The sequence below is a fragment of the Eurosta solidaginis genome, chromosome 2, assembly GCF_040869045.1.
Source record: "Eurosta solidaginis isolate ZX-2024a chromosome 2, ASM4086904v1, whole genome shotgun sequence".
Classification (NCBI taxonomy): domain Eukaryota; kingdom Metazoa; phylum Arthropoda; class Insecta; order Diptera; family Tephritidae; genus Eurosta; species Eurosta solidaginis.
In genome coordinates, this window is record NC_090320.1 from 197,331,000 (window position 1) to 197,356,490 (window position 25,491).

The following is a 25,491-nucleotide window of genomic DNA, read 5'->3' on the forward strand; positions in this document are numbered from 1 at the left end:
CATTAACACCTTTAATTTGATACCCATATCGTACAGACAAATTTTAGAGTCAGCCCTGGTCCACCTTTATGGCGATATCCCTAAATGGTGTCCACCTATAGAACTATGGCCCACTCCCTCTTTAAATACTCTTTAATACCTTCCATTTGATACACATGTCATACAAACACATTCCAGGGTTACCCTAGGTTCATTTTCCTAAATGGTGATTTTCCTTTATTTTGTCTCCAAAGCTCTCAGCTGAGTATATAAAGTTCGGTTACACCCGAACTTGGCCTTCCTTACTTGTTTTTTTTTTTTGCTTTGACAGTAAAAAATTTCATACGTATACACGTTATTCGTCTTAAGACCGATTTATATGTATATATGCAAATCTAATCTATAAAACGATCCAAATCTAGAAAATGAAGATGTTTAGGTATGTGTGACTTTTGTTATATGATCAAAAAGAAGGCGTGAGTACCAAGTACCCACTCGTGAAGATCGATGTGCGAACATACAGGTGTACGTTTAGGTTTTTAATGTTTTAAAGTTAACTAGAGCTCACCCAGGGGTTGAAGTAAAACCCCAACAGAGGTGACTTTAACAGAAACAAGTAGTTTCAGCGTTTTTGGAAAGATTTTCGTCGGCTTCTTATCGTGAAAAACCGATACCGCGAAGTAGTTGTTTTATTATTGATAGCGAATTATTATCTTCACGTTTTCGATTTGTTATCAGCTTGTCATTGTCTTGATATTGGTTTCTTATCGGCTTGCTATTGCGAACATTTGTCATCGATTTAGATTGAAGTTTTGAAGGTATTGTAACGAATTTAGTGCCTCTTATTCGCAACCTTCTACTAACGTTCGTATTGCTAAACTGTTGAATACATAACTCCACTATTAAATAATGCAAAATGGCCTTTATTAAAGTTCTTCACAATAACACTACTATTGCTCGCCAGATAGCGCCTTAAATCAAACTGATTGTCGTGCCTTTACTGTTGCTGCCTTTTATACTCTGTGATTTCTCGTTCGCATACTTCTAGGCTCTTCCAGAATTTACCTAGTTATTGCTATATAATTATAACTACAGATGCCCGTGTATAGCTTCTCTTATGCGCGTGTATTTGTGAGCGACTCTTCCACAATTATAATTGCATACTTTTGGGAGCATCTCAGAAAAGATATATGCATGTGTTTGTGCGGCTCTTCTCCGCTGCGTGTACGTACATATGTATAGACATAATGATTTATCTATTGATGTGCATACAAGTCACTGCTTAGCATCGGCTTAGAGATGATAGTATCCCTTAGTGTTGCTAATACTCGTCACAGTATGTATGTGTTTTATAACAAAGCAATGAGTTGTCAACAAATTGAAAACATGACGATAACAAATTGCTAACACTCTGATAAGAAATCGATAACTTTTCAATTACAAATCCAATTATTTTTGATAAAAAAATCGAAAACTTTTAGATAACTTGTCGATAATAAATTGCTAACACTCCGGTAAAAAATCTATAAGATTTTGTAAACATATTGATATCCTTCTGAAAACATATCGATTAGAAATGGTTAACACTCCGATAACAAATGGATTACAAATTGATAACAAATCGAAATTTTTTCGACGAAAAGTCCGCCTACCACACTAAAGATGCTGGGTTCACGCCCCGGATAAAGCAACATTAAAATTCTAGAAACAAGTTTGTTCAATTAGAAGAGCGTAGTCGCCATGGCAATAATTGGCAAAACCACTCCGAGTGTATTTCTGCTGCCATGAAAAGCTTATCAGTGAACATTCATTGGCCTTGCACATGTAGATCCTGTCCCGCCAATTTGTAGGAAAAATTAAACGGAGCATGAACGCATATTGGAAGAGAAACTTGGCCTAAAGCCTCTTCGGAGGTTAACGCGCCTTAAATTTATTTCGTTTATTTAGTTTTATTTTATTCTATTTTATTTTATTTTAATTTAGTTTATTTTGTTTTATTCTATTTTACTTTATTTACTTTTATTTTATTTTATTTTTAATTTTATTTTATTCGGTTTTTTATTTAATTTTATTCTCTTTATTTTAGTTATTTTCTTTTTTTAAATGGTTTTGTTGAGCTTGACTTAGCAGGCCGGCCGGCCGACACGAATTTTGTAATTAAATTTAAGTAACTTCCCGATAAGCTTCAAACTTGGAATATAGTTCAGACCCCGTTGACAATGCAATAATAAGAAAAAAACTCCGATAGGTGGCACATGTATCGAGATATTTCAAAAAATCGCATTTGTGGTCCGATTTGGCTCATATTTGGAATATCGCTGCCAGGTTGCGCAAGGATCGAGATAGTCAAAAAAATTGTATTTGGGGTCCGATATGACCCATATTTGGAACACAAACATATTTCATATATGAATAGAAAGCGACATATGAAAAAATCGCCGTCAGGTGGCGCAATGATCGAAATATTCAAAAAAATCGTATTCGCGGTCCGATTTGGCTTATATTGGATATCACATATGACATACAGAAATAGAAACCACTTTAGTAAAAATAAAACATGGCGAACCGAACGGACGCAGATTAGGAAAATAAAAATAAAAATCCGTCTGATGAAGATCTCCGAAGGTGATCGAAATATATTGGGAAAATAAAAACCAAATCGTTTTATTACTTTTGGCCTAGAGCCGGAAAAATAAAAAATTTATATTTAAACGTATAAAGGTCGCTAAAATCAAATATTAATTAAAAATAAAATAGATAAATAAATGTTTAAATTAAACGGTTTTATTGAAAGCAATACTTACATTAAGTAATAATAATACTAAAAGATAGGAAATAATTAGGTAGGTTCTAGGTACTAGTCATCACACTCCTCATCATTAAAGATATTTAATTAGATTGGTTGATAATTTCTTAACAAGTCGTAAGCAAAGAACAACAATTGGTTCAGCATTATCGGACGAAGTTGACGTTAAGATTGGTTTACCCCAAGGCTCTGTGCTAGCTCCAATTTTATTTAACATTTATATTAATGATATTAAGTCTATATTGAAATTCAGTACCATAAAACCATTTGCGGATGATGCACTAATTTCCATAAATGGTAGGAATGAACATGAAATAAGAGAAAAACTGCAAAGTGATTTAGATGCTCTCTATATTTGGATCTGTGATAACAGACTAAAACTCAATATTGAAAAAACTAAATATATGGTAATAGCAAGGAAGAATATTGCTCATTTTGAAACTATTAAAATAAATAATACTAAAATTGAAAAGATGAAGACGATTAAATATCTCGGCATTCAAATAGATTGCAAACTAAAATTTGATTGCCATGTTAATTATATAACACGTAAAATAGCTAAAAAAATATATTTCATTCAAAGAACCTGTAAAAACTTGAGCAGATATTATAAAGCAAAAGTATATAGGTACATAATTGAGACATACTTCATATATTGTTCTACTATTTTCTTTATCTTGAAGGATTCGCAAATTGATAAACTACAAAAAATGCAGAATAAGGCTGTGCGCTTTATATTAGGTAAACGTTTTGATACCCTCATTAAAGATATGCCACAAAGTTTGAATGGGATGAGCGTAAAACAGCAAATATTTTTCTACAGTATGAAGTTTATATACAACATAAAAACCGGAAATTTGCCTGATTATCTAAAAACAAGTTTTAAATTATACTACGAGGTTCATGACAGAAATACGGAGCAGAGAAATGATTTTAAAGTACCTAATTACCAAACGGAGTTTGAAAAAAATAGTCTTTTTTACAAAGGGTTAAAATGCTTCAACGAATTACCTGCAAATATTAAAAATTGTGATAATAACTTATTTAAGAAAAGATTATATGCTCACGCGGAATGAGTGAATATAAAATAAATATTAGAATAAATAAATAAATATTATTGTTTCAAATTCAAATACTAATTTAAGTTCAATTTCGTACATAGTACATATTGTTAATTAATGCAATAATGGTTTTAGGTGTTGATCTAGGCTCTAAGAGTAGTAATAAATAAACAAATAAATAAATAAATCTAGGGCGTTGATCAGACATATAAATAAAAGCGTGGGCCGCGTAAAATTTCTATTGATAGTCAACCGCTTACATCTTTATAAATTATATTTTCATATATGCATAAGTACTAGAGATATACGCCGCCGATAAACGCCACCGCCGCCGCCGATTTTGGTCGTTTTTTGCACGCCGCCGCCGAATGTCAAAAATATTGGCGCAGCGGCGGCTGCGGCGGCGTCCGGCGCGGTACTATATTTTCTACTCTTTTAAGACTGTTTAGGCCATTTATTGTTCATTTCGAAAATTGGTCGAAAGTGGTTGTAGTTATTGAAACCACGTTTTAAATTTTAAACATTGTTTTATTAATACGCCTAAATGTATGCGTCTATTTTTTATTTTTCACAATAATGAAAATTTTTTGAAAATTGAAAATCAATATTGAAACTTAAAATATTGATAATACATTTAAAAATTACAAAGTTCAAAATAACTAAAATACAAAGTTAAATAAAAATAATAAGAACCCTACATTACTCCCCCTTCAAGAAAATTTATCATTAAACAAATTGAATGTAACTCTCTTTTTATGTAAATTCTTGGTGTTGTTTGTGTCTGTTGTCTCAATTATTGCAGGTTTTAATCTATCAATAGGAATAGTTTTAATATTATTATCTATTTCAAGTTTAAAACATTTTTGGTCATTTTCCACAATTTTGTAAGGTCCTTCATATGGTTGTTGTAATGAATGTTTATTAATGACTCGAACGAATGCAAATTTACAAGTTTGAAGATCTTTTGGAACATAAATTCCAGTATCAGCATCTTTATGATGACTTAAATTTGATCTAACATTTCGAAAATGTTCACGTAAATTACTTAAAACTTCAGCTGATGAGACATTTTTAGTTGATGGCACAACAAGTTCCCCTGGCAAACGTAAATTCTGACCGAAAACCATTTCCGCTGGTGTAGCCGAAATATCTTCTTTGTAAATAGATCGCAAACCAAGTAATATGACAGGTAACTCATCATACCAATTATTTGTGTCCTCTCTAGCTATTATAGTAGTCTTTAATTGTCTATGAAACCTTTCAACCATACCATTTCCTTGAGGGTGATATGCGGATGTTGTAACTTGGTGACTACCAAGTAATTTAGTTAACTCTGAAAGCAATTTCGATGTAAATTGGCTACCTTGATCAGTTGTTATCTTTAACGGAACTCCAAACCGAGAAATATATTCTCTAAAAAACTTATTTGCAATTGTAGTTGCTGAACTATCTTTTAATGCATATGCCTCAGGCCAACGGGTAAATCTTTCAATAATCGTTAAAATATAGCGATGTCCTTTTGAAATAGGTAATGGTCCAACTATATCTAAATGGATGTGTTCAAATCTATTCTTGGGAATTTGAATTTTGACAACAGGGGATTTTGTATGGCGATAAACTTCAGACTTTTGACAATTAAGACACTCTTTTGACCAAATATTAATATCCTTATTCATATTAGGCCAATAATATTTTTTAACTATGAGCCGTCGTGTAGCTCTTGTACCCGGATGTGCTATTCCATGTAAAATATCAAATACTGTCTTTCGCAAATTACTCGGTACAAATGGCCTAGGAGTTTGTCCTGAAATTTCACACGAAATATTAAAATTTAAAATGGGAATATTAATTAACTTTAAATTTAGATATTGAGAATCAGGTTGATTTAAGGCAACATCTTTTTGTTGTTCAGTTTGCAAAATTTTAAAATTCAGTTCTGTATTATATATTGCATTAACCTCAAAAGCTCTAGATAGCGTATCTGCTACAACATTGGATTCTCCTTCAATGTATTGTATGTCATCAGTAAATTGTGCTATAAATTCCAAGTGTCTCGTTTGTCTAGGACTTCGTTCTGTTTTTGAATTTAAAGCAGTAGTCAAAGGTTTATGGTCCGTATAAACTGTAAATTGTCGTCCTTCCAAAAGATATCTAAAATGTTTTATATTTAAATAAATCGCCAATAATTCCCTATCAAAAGCATTATACTTAATTTCAGTTGGAGAAAGTTTTTTAGAAAAGAATGCAATGGGCTCAATTTTATTATTGTAATTTTGTTGTATAACGCCCCCAATCGCTGTGTTAGATGCATCTACTGTTAAAGATAATTTAGCATCTTTGTTAAAATGATTTAACAATATCGTAGATGCAAATTTATCTTTAATGCATTCAAAAGCTTCATTCGAATTCTCATCCCATACCAAAGTTTTGTCACGCTTCTTATTTACTTTGTTAATTAGATCATAAATTTTGTTTGTAAATTCTGCTAGTTTTGGAATGTATCTATGATAATAATTTACCATACCAATAAATTTCTGTGCCTGCTTAACTGATTTTGGACGTTCGAAATTGCGAATAGCTGATACCTTTTCATCGGAAGGTCGAATACCTGTTCCAGAAATGTTATGTCCTAAAAAATCTATATTCGTTACACCAAAAGTACATTTACTTGGTTTACTGTTTAAACCGTACTCTGTAAGGCGTTGAAAAAGGATACGTAAATCTTAAATGTTGTTCTTCGTCTTTACTTGCAATAAGTAAGTCGTCAATGTAAGCATATACAAAATCTAAGTCACCTACTACCTCATTTATGAATCGTTGAAAGGTTTGTGCAGAATTTATAAGTCCGAAAGGCATTCTCGTGAATTCAAACATACCGAAAGAAGTTGTAATAGCAGTTTTATAAATATCTTCTTCAGCCATAGGAATTTGGTGATATGCCCTAACTAAATCTAATTTTGCAAATATATTTTTATTATGAAGGTTCATATTAAAATCTTGAATGTGAGGTAAGGGATAACGATCGGGAACAGTTACAATATTCAATCTTCTAAAATCACCACATGGACGCCAATCATTCAACTCTTTTTTAGGTATAAGGTGAAGTGGTGATGCTACTGAAGAATTTGAAGGCCGACAAATGCCTGTTTTAACTAAGAAATCAAACTCCGTTTTCGCGACTTTGTATTTAACCGGATCTAAGCGCCTGGGCTTAGAAAATGGAAGACTACCTTCTGTTACAAGTCGATGTACTGTTGATGTTTAACAGGTTTAGTATAATCTGGCTCTGAAATAAGTGACGGAAACTCTTTTAATAATTTTGTAAATTTATTGTCAACCACAAATAATTTAGGTAATGGAATATCACAAAAGTAGGATTCTGTATTAACTGAGAGATTGGTTAATGGATCTACTAAACGTTTATGTTTAATGTCTATAAGAAGACCATATTTACAAAGAAAATCAGCGCCAATTATTGGCTTGGCTATATCCGCAATCAAAAATATGAAGGGAAATTCACGTCTTAAACCTAAATTTACGTTTAAAAGCCTTTTGCCGTAAGTGGCAATTGTTGAGCCATTAGCTGCAGAGAGAATTATGTCTGAACGTTTGGTATGAGGAAATTTAGACGCGGGTAATACCGAAATTTCTGCTCCACTATCAATTAAAAAATTTAGTTTGTTCTCTCTATCAAAAATAAATAAGCGACGCGTCGAAAATTCTAAATTTCCGTTGTTCGTCGCTGCAACAACGGAAGAATTTAGTTTGTTGAATCTTTGTTTTTGTTATAAGAAGTGAAATCTACACAACAAATTTGGATTATTACGCGAGTTAGAACGATGCCTAAAAGAATTTCTAAAATTATTCCTAGAATTAGAACGCGACCTAGATTTATTTCTATACACTTCTGTTTTAATTTCTGCTAACTCCAAAGAAAGTTTCTGAAAACTTTCACACATTAAAAAAGTGGTTTTAACTAGATTTTCAATAACTGAATTTTGAGCTTTTGTATCTGATATTGTATTTACTGAGAAAACTTCTTTTTTATTCATAACTTCAAAAATGTTATCCGCTAATTTTACTAATTCATTAATATTATCAGAACTTGAGCTAGCCAAAATTGCATTTAGATTTTTGGGAAGTTTTCTCAACCAAATTCTCTTTAAAATATTTTCACTAAAATTTGATCCAGCTAACAATATTAATGACCAATAAAATTCAGAGGGCTTCCGATCACCCATTTCAAAATCATTTAAGATTTTATCAAGCTTTGAATTTTCACTAAGAGAATGTCGTTCTATTAAAACTTTTTTGAGTTCACTAAACTTGTTAGTGAGGGGAGGGGTTTGGATAAAATCTAAAATTGTTACTATTACGTCTTGTGGAAGTGCTGTTATAATATGTTCATATTTGGTATTCTCTTGAGTTATATTTTTGGTGCTAAATTGTGTTTCAGCGTGTATAAACCACGCTTCTGGACAACTAGTCCAAAATTGTGGAAGTTTGACTGATGTTGTTGAAATTTCGTTTTGATTGTAATTATCATACTGATTTGTAATATTTTGTTGTAAAGTGTCATTTGGTGTATTTATAAATGAATCATTTAGATTATTAGAAAGTGTAGATGTTTGTGTATTATGTTGTGGTGAACGAAACATTATTGAATTAAATGAAAAGAGAGTTCACTAATAAAACAGTAAAATTAACTAGTAATTCTATGAACAGAGTTTACAATAATAATAATAAAAATATATCTATATTTTAGTATACATACATAAAAGATGATATTTTTATTCAAATACTTGGGAATATTTAGTTTGTTGCCGTAACTGATACTTATGCAATGGCTTTTGGTTGTCCTATACTATTGAATAATGCATTGGCATTTGATTCTTCTGTGGAGGAGCGTAAGAAGATTAAGCAGCTGATGATGATTTTTGTGTTTCAACTTGTTGCTCGTTGCTAGCGCTTATATTTAATTAGTCGTCTGGATCTTGATCAATATCGGTGTTAATATTATTGGACCTGGGGTGATCTTGATCGTAATGGCGTTTACGAATACTGCGTGTGGCACCTATTACGTTCGACGAAGCGACTTTTATTTGTAGCACTAGTGGAGTTTTATATTGATTTTTGATATACAATTACTGTTGCAGTTAGCTTGATTTAATGTTGTTCGCATGTGTTTCATAAATTTTAGAAGAAAGAACATATCAAACTTCAGAACTACGGTTAAAATACACCAAAAGTTAGATATTTTATCCGTTTATTATTTCTTTGCTTCCAGTCCTCAGATAGGTTCGTGAATGTTCTTTTAAATTTTCGCAACTCAATGTTGAATATTTCCATTGTACTTCACTTTTAGGTTAAAACATTAAACAAGTATGACGAGAAACTAGCTCAAATTCTGCAACTTTATTTGATGAAAAACGATTTTAAAATTTTACGCTATTACGCGCTATTAACGTTCGTGAGCTATTTAAAAGTCTGGCTGATCGCCAATGTAGTTATTGAAACCAAGTTTTAAATTTTAAACTATGTTTTATTAATACGCCTAAATGTATGCGTCTATTTTTTATTTTTCACAATAATGAAAATTTTTTGAAAATTGAAAATTAATATTGAAACTTAAAATATTGATAATACATTTAAAAATTACAAAGTTCAAAGTAACTAAAATACAAAGTTAAATAAAAATAATAAGAACCCTACAGTGGTATCAACGGATGCGCATCACTGCCAGTTATAAGAAACTAATTGCTAAATTTAACTCTTTCTAACTGTTCAAAGGTTATTTAAAAAAACATGCGCTTTGGATGTCAGCTTAACACGTACTTTGCATCACCCAATTTACCAAGTTATTAAAACAAAACACTAAAAGAAAAGTTATATAATAAATTTATATGCTCACATTGCATATTTTTTTCAAAAAATGAATGAAGAATGAATTCAAATAAAATGACCCAAGGCGAACATGTTTTCAAATTGCCCTCAAATTGTTAAAAAAAGCAAGTTACCCAAAAAAGGTGCCGCCTTTTAAAAACAATTTTATATTGCGATTGGCTCAAAGAATAAGCGAAATCAGTGATGCAAAATCCTTTAGTAGGTTCTAGGGGCATAAACACTCCTTTGAAATGTTTCTTACCTCACACTTAAGTTAAGGATATATATACGTATGAGAAGGGTTTGAAAAATACTTGGGCTTACATTCAAACATCTTTTGTTTATATGCGAAACTATACAATGGCGTCTGAAATGTTAATTTTGATTTTCACACTTCATCTTTCAACACCGAAGTCTCTCGGTTTGACATTTCCTAAAGTTGGCGGCCCTATCCAAAACTAGTCCCTTGGAGTTAAACACATTGATTATAGCCTATCAACCAAGTTTGAATATCACCTACACGTTACGGCTCCTTTTACAAATGTGAATACGTAGGCACATATATTTACCAGGTGAGGCTTTGTCCTTCGCAAGAACACTCAAAGTGGTGAAGCAAAAGCTTTCCCAAGACAGTCGAACTAATGACCGTGTGTGCTACTACCCTAACGTAGTGGACAGTCGAACTAGTCTGAAAACTGAAGCTACCCGGTCATCCATAATGAGATCTTATATCATAACGCCGGAAAACAGCAGTTTACATCTTTCAACTTAAAATCGGTCGACTTTCATCCTAAAATATCGTTTTGATTTAACGAAGACTATTGAAATCAATGATTTGAACACAAACGTCTGCAAACTTTGGCCTACATTTAAAAAAATTTTATCCAGGGTGCTTGTAAAATTTTAATTATGTAGATGCGCCGAGGATTATAAGATTTTCACGATGAGTTACGCATTGACATCCACTTAGACTGCTTATGATTTCGAAGGCGGCATCCTTGGCCGAATAGTCACTCCCTAACGTTTCAAGTGGTTTCTCTGGTGAAGTTCGGCAGCATAGCGCGACAAAGACATCCGTTAGAAATTCTTCGGAGCTACACCTAGAGCTTGTAGGAAAGTGACGTCGACGAAGGTATGAGTTCGAAGTCGCAGTCCTATATCTTCTGTGACGGCATATGGTATGAGGGTCAGGAGGCGTAGTAGCGACTGATGGTTGGGATTGCTATTGTTCGTACATGATTTAAAGAAATTGTGTTCGCGACGATTGTTAGGAGTTAACCCCATGTGAAACCACGCTTTGCACGAGCTATACGGACAAAAGTTTGACTATTTTATGTATCTCTATTTCTTTTCAGCAAACGCAGCAGTACCAATTCCAAAGACCGGGCTTAGGTTCGAAGCCTCTCTGAAGTAAGTGAACGAGGCACAATCTCTCCGCAAGTAGCTACTCCTGACAATTTTTAACCGATCTGTGCGATTTTGAGGCAAAACCCCGGATCTTTCTGAAATGGCCAAAACGTTGATTTCCTTAAATACATACAAACAAAACCTGGTAAAAGTCTAGTTGAGGGGTCGACTGCTAATACGCTACCAAAAATATCGAGAGAGGTGTCAAACGACGCGTCTTGACATCTGTGTTAATAATCCGAAGGCGGAAAATGAAAATTTTAACTCTTTCAAAAGATATTAACGAAAAGCCGAAAAATTACCATCGGGTTCCTCCGAAACCGGGGGTGGGATCCATAGTATTTTTGCGCAGAACACCTTCGGCCCTTCGGCAGCGCTTATAAAAAATTACCCTGGGTGGGGCCAACACCGGTTTGGAGACCAAAACTATATCCGCGCAAAACACTTCTGTTCACAATTTATTTTTTTTTTTTTTGGGTAAACAACATTACAACAACCACATGAAAATCGCCAACATCAACTGCAAATATCTCCGAACAGAGATACATTTTTTTTTTTCGCCTTCGGATTATTATTGTCGAGGTCAAAACGCGTCTTTTGACGCCTCTCGATATTTTTGGTAGCGTATTAGCAGTCGACCCCTCAACTAGACTTTTACCCAAAACCTTTCCTAAATATTAATATTTTTACTTTCCAATTTGCTGGTTCGGGGTCTATGTTTTTCTTGCAAAAACTAATAAAACACAAGTTTTTCGTTCTGCCAATATATTTCGAATTACCGTTGGTAATCGTCTTCAGGACAAAATTTATTTACACGTTTGTACTGCTTAACGTGGAGTATAATACTAACTATAATACTAACTACCCAGGTAGTATTATACCCCACGTTAAGCAGTACAAACGTGTAAATAAATTTTGCCCTGAAGACGATTACCGAGGGTAATTCAAAATATATTGGCAGAACGAAAAACTTGTGTTTTATTAGTTTTTGCAAGAAAAACATAGACCCCGAGCCAGCAAATTGGAAAGTTAAGAAGAAAAGGTCGATAAATCAGTATTTTTTTGTTTTTTATTATTTTTTTAAATAGAAAACTCAAGCTTTTTAAAGTCAGAATACCGGCGTATGCCGGCGCGCCGCCCACGCCGCCGCCGCCGGTTTATAATAGAGCCTACGCTGCCGCCGCCGATAAAGTGATCGGCGTAAACCTCTAATAAGTACGATCAACTGAACCTTAATTAGGTTATGCTACTCCTCATGTTTTTAGAAATTTCAGGCGCCCAACGGTTTTATTTATTTGTCTGATCAACGTCCTAGATTGATGAGGTGTGTGATGACTAGTACCTAGAACCTACCTAATTATTTTCTATCTTTTTTTTAGTATTATTATTTTAATGTAAGTTTTTGTTTTGAATAAAACAGTTTAACTTAACATTTTTTTTAATTTTATTTTTGCACTCTATATTTTCTTATAAAAATAAAGAAAAGTACAATAAATACTTGGCGCGATAACCTCCGAAGAGATTCTAGCCCGAGCTTCTCTTCCAATTTACTTCGTGCTCCTCTTAATTTTCCCTACAAATGGTTTATGCCGACTCCGAACAGCATCTGCAAGGTAGGTGAATTTTCATTGAAAAGTATTTTTTATGACTGAGAGGCACTCGGAGTGTTTGTCAAATCACTTACGAGAATGATGTACGAGCGCGTATGATTAAAATATATTAAGGCTCTTGTTTTAAATCCACATTTGAAAATTTACCCTAAATCGTGCACAATCTTATAAATATGTATGTGCGAATAGTAGAACATTATTAAAGGTCAATAACTTATCATAAGTGAGCAAGTAGTTAAGTTTAATTAAACAGCACCGATGAATTACAATATAAAGAGAATAAACAGGTTTAGTTTTGCCATCACAATGACACGATATACATACTAAGGAGAGTGGGGCTTGACTATGAATTATGCAAAAAAAAAATTATATAAAAAACAAAAACATTTCACATTACATATTATATTGTGCTTCATGCTTGTAAACAACGTCACAATTTGAAGTTAACAGGTTAATTTGTTTATTATTCAAAGCACATTTTAGCAATAAAAAATAATAATTGTGGTATTTATATGACAACCTGCAGTAAGCGCAGGAATAAAACTGAATCATAATAATGTTTTGATTTACACAGCATTTCGGATGTGGTTAGGTTTCGATCTCAAAAATAGCTATCGGTTTAGTTCCCGTATGGTTTCCAAAGTAAAGTCGCGAGTGAAATTCAGTCGTGAAGAAAACTAACGCTTCTAAATCAACCAGAGCTCGCCCAATGAAAGAAATTCCATCAATTCAATCACAGTAGTGGTCATTACCCCGATGTCAAATCATTTTCAGTAATTATTTCTATTTAAATCCTCTGCTCGTAGGATCATGTATGGAAAAACAATTTGACTCAAAAGATAGATATGAATCTAGCAAACTATTCGTAAAAATGATAATAAATTATGAATCGGATAAGTATGCGTAGCCACTATTTCATATATTTCCTTAATGCGATTCACGGTTTCAGAACTCTTTCAATTTAAAAAGTGATTGGCTAGGCTAACATTTCGATTTCGATTGGCACTATATGTTAAGTTATAGCTAAATAAATAAATAAAAATAAATAAAATTTTGATCCATCACAAAAGGCTGTTGTGGATTCTAAATTTACCGTTTTAACAGTCAAATCAACAAAACAAAAATATCATCAAGCCACGGCTTTGTTAAGAAATTATAAAAACAAAAAGCTTCTACTAAGGATTTTGGTGTTGCTTCATATAGGACTGGATCCCAGGATTTTCAGTTTGTTAGGAGTAGTGCGCCGCATTCGCACCACAATGCTGCGCTGATTAGCATTTAATAATTTCAGCTTTGAGTTTGTTTTGAATTTTGGTTGGATACCTTTTTGGTCTTGGTTTCAGGTAAAGTTTCGGCTTTGGTTTCATTTCCAGTTTAGGTTCCGTTTTTGGCTTGGCCAGGCTTCGGCTCGGTTTCGTCCCGGTCTTGGTTTTGGACAGTTTTAGATCAGATTTGGGTCCTAGTTTAGGCGTGGGATCCAGTTTCGGATCCTAGTCAAGTAATTTTTAAGATAGTAGTGGATATTTAAAGAAATAAATATAATAATATTAGGCTGTAACCCTAGACGGGCAAACTACTTAGAAATATTTTTGTTGAAACATGGCTTAAAACATCTTTCGGTTAATACTCATATTGGCATACCTGAATTTTTTTCATCCTCACAACCACATTTTTAGAGGTAATACTTTCTGACTGACTCTGTGACTCGCTTTTGCCAAAGGCATACCTACATTTTCCCTTTTAATATTGTAACGAATATTAGCAGCATTTAGGGATACCATCATCTCTAAGCCGATGCTAAGCAGTGACTGGTATGCACATCAATAATTCAATCATTATGTCTACACATATGTACGTACACGCAGCAGAGAAGCAACGCACAACAACATGCATATATCTGAGATACTCCTGAAAGTATGCAATAATTGTGCAAGTATTACTCACAAACACACGCGCATGAGCTATGAGAGAAGCTATAAAAATTGTGCATCTGTAGTTATAGCTGAGAAATTTATAGCAGACAACCAACTAGTCGATTCTGGAAATGTAAGCGCCTAGAAGATGCGAACGAGAAATCACAGAGTATAAAAAGACAGCAACAGTAGAGGCGCGACAATCAGTTTCATTTAAGACGCAATCTGGCGAGCAATAGTAGTGTTAATTGTGAAGTACTTTAATAAAGGACATTATGCATTACTGAAAAGTGGAGTTATTTATTCAACAGTTTAGCGATACGAACGTTAGCAAAAGATTTGAAATAAGAGGAATTGCACTAAATTCGCTACAATATGATCTGTCTAGACTTTTTCTATTTTTCCCAAAGTTGGCCCTGATCAAAAACCCAGCTGGGACCTTATACAGATGGCTGCAGCTAATGGTATTTATACACGCACTGTCTATTTTTCCCAGGTTGGCCCAAGCCAAAGCAATCTAGCACGATTCTTCATATTTCAGTCGTGCTTTCTATGGAAAAAGCAAGCTAGTGTTATCTTTATAGGAACCGTTCAATTTTTCCTACGCTGGCCTGGTTGAAGATGTCTAAAAGAGTCCTTTATAGTTTATTATTGCCTCATTCAATGGACCAAACTTCTGCAGTTTTTGTAAAGATTCTAACTCTCGGTCAAGCCTAATAGATAGCGCGGATTGGCCCTTTAGTATTAAATAATCTATACTTTCTTCTCTCCTAATATATAGCTATTAGTTACTTTATCCTAGTAGCCTGATGATTTTGCCTCCACTGTTCAAACCATTTTTATGTCAATAGAATTCAACGTAAGTTCTGTAACTAAACAGTCTTAGATCTCCACGCTTAAGAAACCCCTGTCTTTTGATGACTAGGCAAACAAAAAATTACAAATCTGTGCACCCCTTGCGCTAATTGGACGTGAAATATTACCAACCGTTGAATATATTATTATTCATCAAGGAGGGTATTGATGAATGTCCACTCTGATAGTTTGATAATTATAGTTCAGATAAAAATATTAAAATTAACAAACGGTTGCAAGTCCCCTACATTTCAAGGACGGCATCAAGCCTAGATGCAACTTTGCACAATTACATAAAAAGGAGACGAATGAGACATCTAAATGTCCAGGTGCTCTTTTACTTTGTCATTCTCAGCTACAATAGAGTTCCAAGATAAAGGCCTTTATAACATTGAAGGGAGTGCTCAAAATAATATTACCAATTTCCGGCTGCCGGGTGGTGTACCACATATGTATACCAAATTTTACATCCAGTTTGAACAATATTTTTCGAGGTCTGCATATCAAAATCTATAAAAAAAAATATGATTTAGAAATAAAAAAAATTTCTTTGGTTTTTATTTTACAATTCAAGGCCTACTTTAGAAATGAACTTTTTCAATAAGGATATACTATTGCTCAGACTTGGTTGGGAAGGGGTGTATACCCAACGCTGGCCCCCTCCTTCTTTTGGCGCAAATTCGCCTGGGTCCATGTTTAATGAATTTTCTTAAAGTTGTGCGCTATTAAATCCGACCTTTAGAATATTTGCATTAATATGCTATATTAATCTGTATGCATTAATTACACTAATACAAAACTGAAATCAAAACCTTACTCAGCGCGCAACGCCTCATTCTCACAGTGAGTATGCAAGCCAGATAGTGAAGTGTTTTAACATATGTTTGTATATGTACATATGTATTAGGGTGGGCCACAAAAAAATTTCCTTTTGGTATAGTGACAATATTGCTCAAAATATCCAAAAAGATAGCCTGTAAAAATATCAACCTTTTACAGGAGTCTCATCTCGATTATAGTTTTTACATACAAATCGGGGGGGGGGGGGGGGGGGGGGGGGGGGGGGGGGGGGAATTTTCACAATTTTATACTTATGTTCCAGAACTCTAACCTTTATTATAAGAATGGTATACAAAAAATTATGAAATATTTTTTTGCTAAGCTCACTTGTACTTGTTCGCGGTTCAGGTTTAACCACAAGTTGTATGTGATTCACTATACGATTTGTATGGAATCTCAATGGGCTAAAAAAAATTGTGCTGCTCTTTGCAATAGTGACACCCAAGAAGATAGCCTGTAAAACTTTCAGCTTTTTATTTTTATGTTTCGAGGATCCTCATCGCGACTTTAGCTTTTCATAAATCATAAACAATTTATCTTTGCCCACCTTAATATACATATATATATTCGTATTTAATTTCGCTAATAATCTGACCCATGAATTTTGACTGCCACGCTCCAATCTAAAATCGAAGAGAATGAAATTGTTTATTATTATAATATACTTTCAAAGCTCGCAGACCATTGCAGTTGCGTTGAACCAAGCACAGCCGAGTTAAGTTCTGTTGGCGGAATTTAGTTTATAATACAGAACGTATAGTGTAGCATCGAAACGGAATTTCAAAATAAATAAATTAATTAAAAAAAGAACGAAAAAAAACAACTTAAATAAAACTTAAACAATATATATTTGTTTGTTTCATTGCCGTATCGAATATGCGATATACGCGCTTCTAAAACTAGCTGATTCAGCTTAAGCTAGTTATATTTTGCTTTCAGTAGTTTGTTTTTATTTATTTTGTTATCAATGAGACTGGCCGTTGACCTAGTCCATACAAAATTTATACCGAAATCTAAATGCGTACAAAAAATTTGTGTTCTACTTTTTATCAGATGCTATCTCCCTAAAAACAAATGTTTAAATTTTGAATTATTGTTTGTGCTTAATACTTCGTACTCCTATTATTATCCAAAGCGAATGTAGCTGGATGATCTAAAGTTGAACCGCCTTTTGGACTTCACAACATTTGAAATCATTCTTAAACATATAAAGGTGAATGCCGAGAAGCTTTATCTTAATTGTTCTTGAATTTTTACAAAGTGATAAAAGAAAACTAGTTCCACTATGGTGAAGAACGGCACTAAACAGGATGATTTAATGGCAGCGAGTATTATACGAAGGTATCCACGGTTTCTTGATATGCGAATCAAAACATGCGAGGGGTAAGTTTTTTTTATAATCAGGCGAACGCCTCCTCCCATCTGACCCGAAAGTACAAAAAACCAACCCTTTTAAATAAAAAATCGCTCCATCGTGTTAAGCGCTCAATCTATTCGTTTTGTACTAATAAATCGTCCGTTTTCACGAAAAATCCCCTGTATTTAGAATGACCGGATGCCACATTTATGAGACTCCCGGCTCCAGCATAATAGTTCCCGTAGCATTAATTATTCGCGTTGCATGCAAGACTTCCTGGGCTTTTAATAGTGCTGGTCTTCTGCGCGTAAAGCTAAGCGACTCTTCGAGCTCTCGTGTCTGCGCCGAGTCTGGTTAGACCTTTTAGAGAGTTATCATGAACCCTAGCGTTTTCTTAATTTCTGTGCTTCCGCAGTATTACTAACAAGAAAACTACATAGATGCCCAACGAGCTATCTCTGTAGTGATCGGCTTTTGATGTCACAAAAGCGGAGAGGGTTCCTGTGCGAATTGCCCTTATCAATGCTTGTATATCTTAGCACATCCAACCAGAGATTGTGTGGAAGCCCAGGAAGAATTACAGTGATGCAGGTTTTAAGAGAGTTTGTTTACCCGGGGTAATTGTAGTTACAGTTTTTACAAGCCGGTTAGGTACGGCCATCGAATTTATTTGCCCTGAAATAAAAGGAGACGTCAGCTATGGAACTGCATTTGAGGTGGAAAGAGACTGCGCCAGCAAGTGCCTTCGTTTATTTGTCTAACTATAACCTGCTTCAAAGCGAGGTTTGTTCTTATTTCATTTATTTATGCCGATGCCCCGCTAGATACCAAGGAGGAAGTGATTAATATATTTTATTTTATCTAAGAAAATGAATAAGAAAGTAAACGCGTTTCTCCCTCCTTAGACCACGACTTCATTTTGTGTACATTATTTCTTCCTTTTAATTTAACTTAAAGCTGGGTTGTTTCTAAACGAAAAGACGATGAAGCTGAGGGCCTTTGGCGCATAAAAGATGAACTTTACGATCTCACAGATTTTATAACACATCATCCTGGTGGACCTTTTTGGCTTGAGACGACAAAGGGTACTGACATCACCGAAGCATTCGAAAGTCATCACATTTCAAAGAAACCCGAGGAGATGCTAAACAAATTTCACGCTCGAAGCGCAGCCAAGCCACGCAACTATAAATTCACACTGCACGAAAATGGTTTCTATAGAGTGCTCAAAGGCCGTATACGTGAAAAGCTCAAAGGAATTGACTACAGTGCCGCAAGGCGTACACATGTAAGTCATTATCATTTAAATTTTGGTATCAATTTAATTTGCTTCTCTTCATACTCAGCTCATGCATTTTGCACTTTTGGTGTCTACTTTTGCTCTCGCTTGCTCTTGCTCATATACCGGCAATATAATATTCGTACCGTTCGCTGCCTTGTCACTCTCTTGGCTCACCATTGCTACACACAACTATTTCCATCGCAAGGATAATTGGCGAATGTATACATTTAATTTATCACTTTTGAATTTTTGTAACTGGCGCATCTCACATGCTTTGTCTCATCACGTTTATACGAACTCGCTGCATGATCTCGAGATGTCACTATTTGAACCATTCCTTTGCTGGTGGCCAAACTCTTCTATACACACGAAGTGGCATAGGCTCTTTTCTGTTGCGATACAGCCGATCGTGTACACGGTCATATTTCCGTTCCAGCTTACGTTGAGGTAGGTTCTAATGAGTTTTATTTTCGAAAACCTTTCTCTTATCATAAAAGTTTCACCATCATTTTAAGGCAATTTCGATTAATTTAGGAACTATTTCATTTAATATCAAGACTGCTTTGAGACTCCTTCGATATTATATCGGAACCAAAAAATCACTACCCTGCAAAAATCGTTGGATCATATGGTCCACTTGTGTCATACTGGAATACTTACCATTATACTCCACTGTAATGCAACAATGGACCAACTCATCTTTCTACACGAACATATTATAAGCCGATCATTGCTCGTTTTTAACGATTGTAATCACCACACGATGTTTATTGGACTGTGGGTACTCCATGGATTACTCTAATGTAATGCGGAGCTGGAGTATATGGTCCAGTCCTAGGACATCGCAATGTTAATTGGACCATATTTTTTGTATGAATTGTGGTTAATTTTGGAGCACTCGCTTGATCCAGGGTAGTTAATAAAGTTACGGGCCAAAAAGAAGTATTCGGTCCCAAATAAGTATGCGGTTTCCAAAAATTATCCGGCTACAAAAAAATTTTCGGTTCTAATGAAGTTCTCGGTTAATGAAAGCATTCCGTTCCAAAACAGAAATCGCTCACAAAAGGCATTTTGTTGAAAAAAAGTATCCAGTTACAGAAAATAACTGCTTAGTCCAAACTGGAAACAGAAGTGGAAATGATGGGTTTGATGGCGAATGAAAATAAAACAAAGTACCTGCCGTCATCAAGCAAAAAGTCAGCGAATTTGCGCCTTGGCAACCACGGCACTATTGACAGCCATAATTTTAAAGTAGTAAAAGACTTCGTTTATTTCAGAACCAGCAATAAAATAGTAAAGTCCTCTCTCGGCAAACGAAAATCATACTCTACAAGTCACTTATCTTACATGGTGCAGTAGCATGGACGATGACAACATCAGATGAGGCGGCTCCGGGAGTGTTTGAGAGAAAAGTTCTTGGAAAGATATTTTTATCGGAACTCGCCAATGGAAGCAGAGGAAGGGCGCCGCCCCCACTCCGCTCGAAGGACAAAGTGGAAAACAATTTGAATTCCCTTGGTGTGGTCAACTGGCGTCAGTTAACTCAGCGAAGAAGGGACTGGCGGCGCGCCGTTTAAACGGTTAAGCGGAAATTAAGTAGGTAACAGAATATATTCGGCTTAAAGTAGGTAAAGGGTTACTAAAAAGTAACCTCATGCAATAATTTATTCGGTCAAAAAAGTAACCGACACAAATGTATTCGGTTATAAAAAAGTTGTCGCATTCAATAAAAGTTTTCGGCTAGAGAAAAGTAACCCGTGACAAAAAATATCGGTTCCAATGAAGTAGTTGGCAACTAAAGACTATTAGTTTCAAGTATTTGGTTTCAAACAAGTAACCTATACCAAAAAGTAACCGATTTTAAAAATCGAACCGGTTTCTAACAAGTAAAGGCGTCCAACGGAAGCTGGATTGGATTGCGAAAAATAACGGTTACAAAAAAATTTGCCGTTCCAAGAAAGGGTTCCAAAAAGGAAATTATTTCAATTTGAAAACTGAGTTCGGTAGTAACTTGTCAAAAGTTTGCGGTTGGTTAAAGTAACCGGTTCCAAAGGAGTAACCGCATCCAAAAAAAAGTTTCGATTCCAAAAATTATTCTGTGTCACAGAAGCAGATGCACCTAATAAGAAATGACTTTAAGTCAGACCCGGTTTCAGAGGAGTTACAATTTTAAAAAGAGAAACGTATTTAATAAGGAAGTAGTTGTAAGAAGGAATATTTGAAAAAAGTAGCAAATATCAAAATAACCGGTTATAATAGTAGCCGGTTGCAATGAAAATAAATTGCTACATTAGTACTCTGTTACAAAAAGAAACAGGTTAGAATTGTAAACGGTTACAAAAAATAACAGTCTGTAATTGTACTAGGTCAGAACAGTAGCCGCTCACAAACATTTATCTGGTTACTGATATTAAAGAAAAATTACAAAGTTAGCAAACGGCGATTGTTACTGGAAATGTTTCTGAAGAGGAAACATTGCTTATAAGCTCTGCTAAAAATCCAATGTTGCTAAGCTCTTGAAAGCGCGCCTATAAGTATTTCACGCAATTAAGATTGAAAACATATAGAACAAGTACGTACCTAATGATGTATTAAGAAATATAAAGGATAAAGGCATCTGACTTTACATTATTATGAAGTATGAATGTTGGAGATGTCGATTTCAATACTCAGCTTCCCTAATGGATCTAGGGGCCACCCCCTGGCGTTTTGGCCTAGAAAGTTTCATGTTGTCATACCAAATCGTTGCCGAGATGGTCGGGCTAGTACCTTTATGGTGTTTGGTACCGGAACGTACCGGGTCTGCGTCCGGCAAAGGACCATCAACATCGATAACACTCCCCAAGGGGAGAAGTGGTCCGATCTGAATTCAAATGGTTTAAATGTCACTCCCAAAAGATTTTTGACGGCTATCGAGCAACTCCCGCATATAATACCTAAAGTAGTTTGAAAATTTTAGAATGAAAATTTAGAGTGTGACGTGTTTGATCCCTTTCGTCTTCAGTGGAATATAAATAATAGCCAATGGTCCCTTGTGTGCATAGGTGTGATTACTCAGTATTAAATATAATAACGTATTCTCGTTGCAGTTGAAAGGCGGAACCGTTCCCGTATGCAAAAGAAGAAGCCTTGTCTGACAGTACCAGTTCAGGCATAGGCTTTCGATAGGACATGAAGATATAAAAGGGATCAACTCAACGCATATAAAAGAACAAAACTAGCGCGAAGATAGGGCGTGATAAAAAAAATACAATAGTTGCAAAGCGGAAAAATCGTGATACCGAGCGCTGAGCTGCAAAGTGTCGAAGATCATGAGCGAGTCTTACGATCTTAGACTAACGAATACACTCTTATCACTAAAAAAGGGGACTGTAGGCTCATGATCAGTATTCTTTGTTCCTTTACAAAAGGTCACGGAATTGATAGCAGATGTAGGAAGTGCGGGTTGCAGGAGGGAACGATCGAACACGTTCTATATTCGTGTCACCAAGCCGTAGGTAAGATAGGTCCTATAAGCTTCTATTATTTGCCAAGATGATGGATTTATTTTATAATAAGAGAGGTAATGTTTCTTGATAGGGGTTTTTCAGTTTGGTTGTTAAGCAAAAGGTATAAATGGCCTCACAATTTTTAATTGCGAAAGGTAGGGACGGTTTGCTCATGCGTTACTTACTTACTTAATTGGCGCTTAACCGTTTAAACGATTATGGCCGTCCAACAAGGCGCGCCGTTCGCCTCTTCGCTGGATTGACAGTTACCAATTGGTCACAAAGAGGGAGTTTAAATCGTTTTCTACCTGGTCCTTCCAGTGGAGTGGGTGCCGCTCTCTTCCTCTGCTTCCATAGGTGTCCTCCGGCAATTGAAAATTAAATGTCTCTCTGGGCATAACAAAGGAACTTTTCTCTCGAACACTCCCAGACCCGCTTCAACCGATGTTGTCATGGTCCATGTTTCTACACCATATAGCAGGACGGGTACAGTAAGTGGTTTATAGAGCATGATTTTCTAGACAGGACTTTACTTTTCAATTACCTACCTAGTCCAAAATAGTATTTATTGGCAAGAGTGATTCTTCGCGGGATTTCAGAGCTGATGTTGTTATTTGTGTTAATGCTGGTTCCGAAATAAACGAAGTCTTTTACTAATTAGAAACTATGGCTGCTAACAGGGGCTTGCTTTCCAAGGCGAAGATGGGCTGACTCTTTGCTCGATGGCAACAGGTACTTTGTTTTGTCCTCATTCACCATGCTAATGCTTTACTTGTAGCTTATTCCGTCAAGTAAAAACTAGGATTACAACTTACATCCCCTATTTAAATTTTTTTGACACGGGCATTTATACCATTACTTTTTCTTTCGTTTATTTCAGAATTGTTATTTCTTTACTGGACAAGAACATTTTATTTTGGCATGATTGTATTGGTTTAACGCTACCGCTCTTCATGTTGCTAGTCGCTCAGGTACCCATTTTAACGGCAATGCTACAATGGGTGCTTATCATTGGTTTGGCGAGTTTTATTTTTGGTATTATCGGTTTGAATGCGGCACATCATGGCCCGCAAATTGTACACGAAGGTGATGCCATTCGCGAAGATCGTGACTGGGGTCTTTATCAGTTGGACACAGTTATCGATAGAAGTGATATTAAAGGTTCTCATTTTATGGTGCTGACACATTTTGGAGACCATTTCCTTCATCATCTATTTCCGACATTGGATCATGGAATTTTACCACAACTTTATCCGATACTTTATGAAACATTGAAGGAACATAAAGCAGAATTGCGTGAATGCACTCACTTACAGCATATTATTGGTCAAAATAAACAGTTACTGCGTATGACACCGAACACAATCCGACCGGGTAGTAATGCAAATAAGACGTAACGCGGCTAAAATGCAGAGTGGAATTGGCGTTTCTGACTATACTATGAGCTTTAAAATCTGATATTAATTATTATAAGTTTATCTAAATGTATATTAATAGAGCATTCTACGGTTGGTAAGGGACAAATCGTACACATTTTTACATTTTTCGTCCTTAAAGGGCCTGGCAAAGTTCATATAGTCATAACGCCATACTCATAACCATATTTTTACTTAATCATATAGATTGGCATCGGTTATTAATATGTAGTAATTCCATAAAAAAAAGATAACAAAAAAATTTTAAGGACTACCTTTATATAAATGGACCAAAAAACAGAAGGCAATTTTCCTTTAAAACAGACATAGTCTTGTTGAATTTTTACTAAAAAACTTTAACAATAGCTCTTGTAAAAGAAATTTGGGATTTAGAACTATAAATGTAGAGCGCGTGTTTAAATTTTAAATAATCAATTAGTTAATCCCAAGTACATCGTTTGCCTTAAATTGAAAGATTGTGCTCCACCTTTATGGTTTTAAATCCCAAAATTCTTTTACAAGAGCTATTGTTAAAGTTTTTTAGTCAAAATTCAACACTACTATGTCTGTATTAACAAAGAAGATGAATGTGGTGAATGAATTGTTGGCAATTATTCTCATAATTGGCGAAGCCGGATAGTGCAACGAAATCGTTGTTGGTGAATATGATCACAATTGTTGAGGAAGTAAGTTCAACACAATTGATGATGTGGTGAATTTTCATTGCCGGTGAATGTGCATCATAACAAGAGAATTCCACCTCATTTGTCAGCTACTTAATTTGCACAGCTGAAAATCGTGGTGAAATTCGTATACGCCTCAGAGTCTAAAAGAATTGTGGTGAAAGTCGCATACGCCTAGAAGTGTGCAAGGACGTGCATTGAGTTGGGCCTTCAGCGAGGTGGAATTCTACAACACCTGCAACACTCAGGAGGCTAGCCATGAAGGTATGGCCTAATCTTCTAAATAGTTCGACTTGTTCGTTATGTAGCTAAAATTTTTTTCTATTTATTATTAAGAATTCATGAGCTTAACACCGGCTTCCCTCACTAGGGTAGACACTTTGTCGTTGGTGTGAGGGCTTAGCCAATCTCCATAGCACCCGACTATGAGGCGGAGCTGTATAGGATTGACATATACGCCGTTTCGCCTCATAGCAGGGCAACCTAATCCAGGGTGTTATGCGGACCGTGCCTATTGGGCGATTTGCAGCCAGAGGATAAATTCGGCTGTATTCGAACGGAGCCTTCCAAATAACGGGCCACCTCGGGAAGTATTGATGGCCTTACAACAGTAATGGCGCTGCTATGGCGGAGGGTCTTTCCCCGTATAAGTTAACACAGCAGTATGTATATCTTCACTTTAATTCATTACAAACATACATACATACATATATGCCCGTACAGCAGTGGCTGTACGCCGGCATTCAATTGCATTTTGCATGCAAACATAAATATCATCACACAATGCTGCTGTGGCTAACTAAACACTTCGCTTAAATACGCTTTTGTCATACCGACACTTCGGGATAACCGAAGCAAAATCGTCAGTCAAGAAAACTTGAACAGTTGGTCGATAAAAAGTACTTAAGCGAG

The 25,491-nt window shown here is 35.2% G+C and overlaps 1 protein-coding gene across 1 annotated transcript; it reads left to right on the forward strand.

The window, feature by feature from the left end:
• The first annotated feature begins 17,040 nt into the window (after positions 1–17,040).
• LOC137240492 (cytochrome b5-related protein) lies at positions 17,041–25,152 on the forward strand. The gene is made up of 4 exons (XM_067766853.1): positions 17,041–17,737; positions 18,669–18,999; positions 19,058–19,440; positions 23,362–25,152. The coding sequence occupies exons 1-4, from the start codon at positions 17,640–17,642 to the stop codon at positions 23,876–23,878; spliced, it is 1,329 nt and encodes a 442-aa protein (XP_067622954.1). The 5' UTR covers positions 17,041–17,639; the 3' UTR covers positions 23,879–25,152.
• Positions 25,153–25,491: the final 339 nt, after the last annotated feature.